The sequence below is a fragment of the Melanotaenia boesemani genome, chromosome 7, assembly GCF_017639745.1.
Source record: "Melanotaenia boesemani isolate fMelBoe1 chromosome 7, fMelBoe1.pri, whole genome shotgun sequence".
Taxonomy (NCBI): Eukaryota; Metazoa; Chordata; class Actinopteri; order Atheriniformes; family Melanotaeniidae; genus Melanotaenia; species Melanotaenia boesemani.
This window is the reverse complement of record NC_055688.1, coordinates 34556909-34564828: the sequence shown is the minus strand read 5'-3', so window position 1 is coordinate 34564828 and position 7920 is coordinate 34556909. Positions and strand designations below refer to the sequence as shown.

Genomic DNA, 7920 nt, shown 5'->3' with positions numbered 1-7920 from the left:
AACTGCTACAGCACTTCCGGACAGAAACCACTACAATAAAAGGAAAAATTCCTTAAAAGCATTTTCAACTTTAATTTAATTTGCACAAAATGTACCAATTTTATGTACATATAACCTGCATTTAATTTTATGTTTCTATGTAATTTACAACTGTGTATAACCGCAACTGGCACCTGCAACTCTTATTCTGCGAAGCCATAAAATTAATAATTAAAGACTACAATTATAGTTTGTTGCCCTCTAGTGTTTGAATTTAGTACAATTGAAAGTCACATCATACGCCTGCTGTCTGTTCTTTATTTTGTTATTTCAAACAGGAAAACTGACATTATATCTGACTGCTTACAATGATTTGTCGTTGTTTTAGTGGGAATTTATAGTATCAGAACTTATAGTTTACCTGCATTCATTTGTTTAGTAAAAAATGTCAAGTATATTAACTAACAATTTCTTTACATACCATGAATATCCGATCATATGGCCGGTTATTTTTGACCACAGTATCGGCAGTGTGGGTACATCTATGTAACGTCTCTTTAACAACCCCCTCCCGTTAATGCGCTCAGTCCCCGCCTACTTGCAGTCCCATTTGTTTGGCAACAAGGATGTGACTATTGTATAACCACTGCAGTTAACCTAATATCGATTTTATTTAAAGAAAAACAAACAGTGCGCTTTTTATCTGGGCGCAGACTGAACACTTGTCCTTTTTGTTTTTGACAACACAGAGGGGCCAATATGGTGTTCAGATTCCTTTACTGTCCGCTAATCCTGTGGCTGGCCCTAGCCGCCGCAGTGGGCTCAGTGCTCGGGCTTGGTGAAGACCTCGACCGGCCACTATTCGGGCCACCCGGGTCTCCTATCCGTCTGCACGAGTCCGACCCGGGATTGAAAAAGGCTATGCTTTTCGCAGAGGAAAGGTACAACCGGGGCTCCAACGCCATGCACCTCCGCAGAGTCAGCCGGTTAATCTCTGCTACTAAACAGGTAAACCGAATCAAAGGGTTATGTTAGTTCAATGTGTCATTTTTAACATTGTCATAGGACAGTGGTATATTTAGAGGAAATTAGTTATTTACCGACTAAAAGAATAAAGCGTCAGTTACTGAATGTTCAATTCTTTGTAAACAACATGTTGGAAGTAGACAATTGAAGCTGCGTCATGTTAGCCAGAATTAGCTAATGTCAGACCGGAAATCACGTGTCTTGCTTTCAAATTAATAGCATAAACAGCATGCTTGCAAGCGTTTGTTAGATTCTGTAAAAGATTTATCTACGCTTAAAAACACTTTCACAGACAGTCGATTAATCCTTATTTGTTTGTTTCAAGTTTAGGGTTTTGTTATTTTGTCATTCAAGTTTATATTCCATATAAATTCCCCGCAATATGGTAACGTTTTCATTTTAACCGGACGTACCTTTATCCATCTGTGTGCGAGGGGCCCATCGCCACTGGATTCTCCATCCAGCCAAAGAAGCATGTTTGATTAAAATAATAACAACAACAATAATAATAATAATAATAATAATAATAATAATAAAGAAACCAATATTAATTTGAGTCAATAGACATGAATATAAATTCAAATAAATGCTCACTGTGCAAATAAAAGTAGTTTTTTTTATTAATGTGTCTGTAAAAACAATCCTAAGTATTTATCTGTTTTTCAGCTTGTGAAGGGAATCCGCTACACTTTAACAGTGGAACTGAGCAACACCCAGTGTAAGAAATCTGCCATGCTCAGGACATGTGACTTCTATCCTGAGTCACAGCAACTCAAGGTAGGATTTCTACTTTTAAGACAGATAAGAGTTTAATCCACACAGAGAAAAATACCTGCTAGTACGGTCATGAATTATCCATTTTCACAGATAAATTAGTTATTTATTCATTTATTTTTCCTGCAGAGTATATTTATTTAGCGGGAATGTCGCTAATCATAAGGTCTTGTGACATGACTTTAACTCAAGTTAAACGCTTAGGCGTCATGCCTGCATGCAGTCATTTACAAGTCTGGCATGAACTACTTTTTTCAGTTACTTTGCTCCAGTTTTTCTCTGAAAGCTTGTTCTGTCTGATTATTCTTCATTTGGCCTGCAAGGTGATAAACCACTTATTTTCTAGATTAAAGTTGTTATATGATATGTCTCATTTCTGTGTCATATTTACATTTTCAGACAGAAGTATGCTTGTTTGAAGTATGGGACATTCCATGGCAGGGCTCCTCAACCCTGCTAAAACAGAAGTGTCAACCAAAAGGTCTGTCAGCAGCATGAAAGCAGAAAAACTGGCCTAACTTTTAAGAATCAGCAGTTTCTTCTTCTTCTTTTTTTTTAAATTTGTCCTGCCACAGCGAGGACTCAGTATTTTTCTGTTTTGCCTTGCTCCTTTATCTTATCTAAGCAAGTATAGACAAAGCTATAATCATTGCTGATCCACTGGTTTCGGTGTTGTGGTCTTTTCATTAAAATCCTAAATTAAACCAATTAATTATCAGTACAGTGTAAAAATACTTTATTTACATTTTGCTTCCAAAGGAACCAGACTTTCTTGTACCTTTTTAAAAATGGTCTCAAAAACTACATCCCGTGTCTAGTCCTTGTACCTGTCCTTTTCAGAAGAATGTGGTGTTTTTCACCTTTATAAAGAGTATTTATATTTATCTTTTTCATGTTTTGATACATCAAATCACCCATTCACCATTTTCTGGAAAATATATAGCAATATGAAGGATGGTTAAAGACTTTTGCACAGCCATACTTTATAGAAAATAATCTTATTTTGATTGATCAGCTCTGACCTTGACAAGCAGCCAGTTTGTGCATAGGTTTGTTTGTTTAATCTGACCTTCATGTTATGTAACTCTAATATTTACTCATGGTTGGAAAGTTACACCAATCAAAGCGATGAATGAGGCAAAAGGTGATGGTCTATATCCAATATTAGCTATCTTATTAAAGGTGCTTCTCTGCTGAAGCATTACCTATGTGATTTCAGTAAATCATGTAAAAATCCTGTTGAATATAATATTTATGTGATTTATTGTTTAAAATTGTGAGTTGTGAGTAAACAAATAAAGTTCTAGGTACATTCCCACTGAAAACATGTTCTTTAATGTTTCTTTTAGCAGTTGATGCTGAAGTAGAAGAGACCAACAAGGTGGAGGATGTGTCCACCAGCCAGCCTCTGGAGGTAAAAGTAATCTAATCAGATCAATAACAGGCCTGACAACAAAATGCTGATAAGTTCTGTCATCTTATCTACTTTTCATATGCTCCAGCCCTCCATTTGCTGTGTGAACTGTTCCTCTCATTCTGAACCAAAGATGAGAGGGGATAAGGTTTTCTTACTGATTCTGTTTTATTTATTAATTTGTTTTTTTGTCTGTTTATCTGTCAGGAGTCTGTAGAGCTGCTGGGCCAGTTCAAAGAGTTCATGGTTAAGTACAATAAGGTGTACAGCAGCCAGGAGGGTGAGTACTTCACGCATACAAACGAGACATTGTACAGAACAGTCCTTTTAGCAACTGAACACTTTATATCAGGGGTGTCAAACTCAGTTTAGTTTAGGGACCACATACAGCACAATTTGATCTATATATATATATATATATATATATATATATATATATATATATATATATATATATATATATATGTTGTCAATGTAAACATGAACCCAGAGGACAGTGTTGTGATTTTAAGTCTGTGTTTTAATGTCAGAGGCCGACCGTCGTTTGCGAGTCTTCCACAAGAACCTGAAGATGGCCGAGAAGCTCCAGTCTTTGGATCAAGGGTCAGCTGAGTACGGAGTCACCAAGTTCAGCGACCTAACTGGTGTGTGACCGTGCGTGCGCTTGTGTTTTTCACAGTTCCAGATGAGCAAATGCATCTTCTGCTTTTCACGTGTTGCCTCAGCTTGGCTCCAGATGTTTCCTCTTTAACAACACAGAAGTTGTTAACTGCTCTCTCTCTGCGTTTCTTCAGAGGAGGAGTTTCGCTCCACATACCTGAACCCGCTCCTGAGTCAATGGACTCTCTATCAACCAATGAAACAGGCTTATCCTGCCAAAGACCCTGCCCCTGACAGCTGGGATTGGAGGGACCATGGAGCTGTCAGTCCTGTTAAGAACCAGGTGCTAACAACCAGAAGACTTCATGAGGAATAACTGATTCCTGCTGCATATTTATGCTGATCAGTGTGTGTGTGTGTGTGTGTGTTGCAGGGCATGTGTGGATCTTGCTGGGCATTTTCTGTCACAGGAAACATTGAGGGCCAGTGGTTCCTGAAAAATGGAACTTTATTGTCCCTTTCTGAACAAGGTAACACACATGCACCAATCCAAGCTTCCACAGACCCTCTCATTCTCTTTTTCAGTCCAGTCAGTAAAAACCTATTTTACTTTTCTTTAAGCTAAATGTGTGTACAATATGTACACTGTAGGCTAAAGTGCACATTTTCTTCTTTTTGTTTTGTCCAGATTAGAGATAAGAAGTTAAATACCTGGTAACAGTTGAACTTAAATCACTTGATTACAGTTTGAAGAAACTATACTCCCCTTCCCAAAACAGAAATCACCAAATAGATTTAAGTTAATTAAATTTGTAAGAGCCTCCATTGGATAATTACTGCATGGATGATTATGTTTTAGCTGGTTATTTAACCCTAACTGATAGAATGAGAATCTTATCATTTCTTAAACCACCGTGTCAGAAGACACATCCTGTGGTCTGTTTCAGAGGGTCAAACTATTGACTAAACTAAACATCAAAGGAGATACTGAAACTACACAGACTGGGTTAAAAACTGTCCAGCACATTATTAAAAACTGCAAGGATAGTGGGGAACCATCGTCTTCCAGGAAGAAATGTGGTCGGGAAATTAGGTCCTGAATGGTGGCGATGATTTAAACGTTTGGTGAATTCAGATCATAAAACGCAGCAGAGGAACTTCATATGTTCATTAGTTAAAGTAAGAACATTTCCACATGAACAATGTGATGGGAACCTAAGGGACTGGGACTGAACAGCTGTGTAGCCATAAGAAAACCACTGATCAGTGAGGATTATTGGAACAATGCAGTTGCTCATGTCCAGGTCCAGGTCTAGGTTCAGCAACATCATGTGCCCAAAGAATGAAGTCAGCTGACTACCTAAATATACTGAATGAGCAGGTTATTCCATCTTCCCTGATGGCATGACCATATTCCAAAGTGACAACACCAGGATTCATGGGGCTCAGACTGTGAAACAGTGGTTCAGGGAACCGGAGACATCATTTTCACACATGGACAGGCCTCCTGAGAGTCCAGACCTGAACCCAATTGGGAATCTTTGGGATGTGCTGGAGAAGGCTTTATCTAGCATCCGACTCTCCTATCATCAATACAAGATCTTTGTGAAAAATTAATGCAACTCTGGACGGAAATAAATCCCGCGACACTACAGAACCTTATTGAAACAATACCACAGCGAATCTGTGACGGGTTCAAAGGTAAATGCAGTCTAACGAAATATTAGTGTGTGACTTTCGTTTTGGCCGGGCTGTGTATGTGGCACCAGTCTGGTCGCAAGGAAAGAAGGCGTGTACACATTTTACACATGTATTTAAAAATATTTATATATAATGGCTGCATACTAAATGATCCAAAGTGTCATTTTGGCTCTTAGAAAACATAAATTGGCGACTTTCTCCAGAAGTGAAAAAAAATCAGATTACCAGTCCAAACACGTCATTGTTTGATTGACATTGATCCATCGTTTACAGAACTGGTTGACTGTGACGGGCTGGATCAGGCATGCAGAGGAGGACTGCCATCAAATGCTTACGAATCTATTGAGAAGCTCGGTAAGAAGCTGACAAAATCCAGCTTTATCAAACTTGTGCTTATAATGAAAAATAGACGTTTATAATATATATCCTGTAGGATAAATTCTTTTCATCAGAGGACTGCCAAGTGCAAACTTTAAAAATTCCTTGCCTCCATGTGTGTTTAAGGTGGTTTGGAGACTGAAACAGACTACTCCTACACCGGTCGCAAACAGAAGTGTGACTTCAGCAACAGGAAGGTGGCCGCCTACATCAACAGCTCCGTGGAGCTGTCCAAAGATGAGACGGGTGAGCGGTCAAAACCCGGTGAGCTTAGTGAAACTGTGCTGAGAAAACAGGCACATCTTTATGGATTTCTTTTTTTCTTCTTCTCCTCAGAGATTGCAGCCTGGTTGGCCGAGAATGGGCCAATCTCTGTTGCTCTGAATGCTTTTGCCATGCAGGTGAGCAAATCTGTCAATCTAAATATATCTCTTATTCTTTCTATGTTAATATTACTCTTAGGTTCTGTGCTTTGAATTTAGCTTTTTAACCTGCTTAGCAAGGTTTTGATTTTGTTCACTCCTGCGGTGACTGAAGTTTCACCATCCTCAAAAAAAAAAGACATCAAGATGCTTTTAATTTATGCCATTATTATAAACATCCAAATTGCCACACTTAATTCATTTTAATAGTCTTTGTTGTTATTTTAGTTTTATAGAAAGGGTGTGTCTCACCCCTTGAAGATCTTCTGTAACCCCTGGATGATTGATCACGCTGTGCTGCTGGTTGGATACGGAGAACGTATGTATTATTTTCCTGTTTATGCTCTTTTTTTCTTTTTTTTTTAAATCCACTTTTGCCCCTGAAAAGGAAACGATTTACATGTTTATTTGTTGTATTTCTCAGCATGAAGACAAGGATGTTTGTTAAATGATGGTTACTGTGATTTCAGGTAAAGGTATCCCATTCTGGGCCATCAAAAACAGTTGGGGGGAAGATTATGGAGAGCAGGTAGGACGTGGTATTTAACTGAGTGTATATGTTCTTGAAAACACTGTTAAATTAAAATAGATGGACCGTAACAAATGTTTCAACTCTTTGGTCATGGATCTCTGTTGTGTTGCACTAAACTGTAGAAATCAACTACAGTTTAGTTTTATATTGCTTTAATTTTAAAGATTTAATGTGAAAGCATGTTAAATAAACATTCATTTATAGCTTGTTTTTCTCTTTTACAGGGTTATTACTACCTGTACAGGGGCTCCAATGCATGTGGCATCAACAAGATGTGCTCATCTGCTGTAGTCAACTAAACTGCCAACTCAAACTTATTTTCAAGCTCTTACACATTTCCATACTACATGCAGCCACCAGCTGGCCCCAGCTCAACACCACTCACACAGAATACACACAGATCAATGTCAGACATATAAAGTCCTACTGATGCTTCTGTTCCGTTAAACCAAACGTGTATTTTACTTTCATGCCTCACACCTCACCATCACATTAACAAACCAGCTCTAATGAAGCTAGCTTTTATGTGAAACTGAAGTTTTAGATTATTTTAAACTTACGCGGATGTTTTATTTTGTTATCATTATAACTCTGTGTGTAATTGGTTGTACCTCATCTCTGCTAACAATTACTGAGCCCACTCTTGGTATTGAAGTTAGATTCTTGTCTAGTCAGTTTTCTCAGAAGACTTATGAGTGTGTGCAAATATAATATCTTTAAAAGAGTTTTTTTTTCTAGAAGGAAAAGATTTTGGCTTTACTGTGGTCTGCACATTACTACAAACTGCAGTGCAATTGTACCTGCTGCTGTTGAAGTAAACACTGAATGGTGGTTGAATAAAGATTGTGAAATCCCATCTTGTGTTTAATTAAATCGTCCTTCAAGGGTTTTAAAAAAGTCTTAATTTATGATTTGCATTCAAAAAATGAATCAGCTAAATTGTCAACATATTGTTTATGACATATATGCAATGTCCTCTTTCATGAACATTTCTGCACTCCTTTTACAACTAAATGAAAGCTAAAAGGAAAGAAAAAAGGAAAAATGTGTTTAAAAAGCTAAGGTTTGTGAATTTTTTAATTGTGCAAGTGTAA

General features: G+C 37.7%; 1 protein-coding gene across 2 annotated transcripts; it reads left to right on the top strand.

Moving 5' to 3' along the window:
• The first annotated feature begins 610 nt into the window (after positions 1–610).
• ctsf (cathepsin F) lies at positions 611–7682 on the top strand. Of its 2 annotated transcripts, none has more exons than XM_041991256.1 (14): positions 611–987; positions 1672–1782; positions 2179–2260; positions 3132–3193; positions 3401–3473; positions 3724–3837; positions 3988–4136; positions 4227–4323; positions 5768–5848; positions 5999–6118; positions 6209–6273; positions 6523–6613; positions 6765–6823; positions 7051–7682. In XM_041991256.1, the coding sequence occupies exons 1-14, from the start codon at positions 739–741 to the stop codon at positions 7123–7125; spliced, it is 1428 nt and encodes a 475-aa protein (XP_041847190.1). In that variant the 5' UTR covers positions 611–738; the 3' UTR covers positions 7126–7682. The 2 variants fall into 2 exon arrangements, with proteins under 2 accessions (XP_041847190.1, XP_041847189.1); XM_041991255.1 differs by having other exon boundaries at positions 613–987; positions 3129–3193.
• The last annotated feature ends 238 nt before the right edge of the window (positions 7683–7920 follow it).

Bases quoted from the DNA above. Each gene is read 5' to 3' on its own strand.
- ctsf (XM_041991255.1), top strand. From the start codon at position 739: ATGGTGTTCAGATTCCTTTACTGTCCGCTAATCCTGTGGCTGGCCCTA. The intron at 988-1,671 runs GTAAACCGAATC...TCTGTTTTTCAG, and splicing joins TAATCTCTGCTACTAAACAG to CTTGTGAAGGGAATCCGCTA. The intron at 2,261-3,128 runs GTCTGTCAGCAG...TGTTTCTTTTAG, and splicing joins ACAGAAGTGTCAACCAAAAG to CAGTTGATGCTGAAGTAGAA.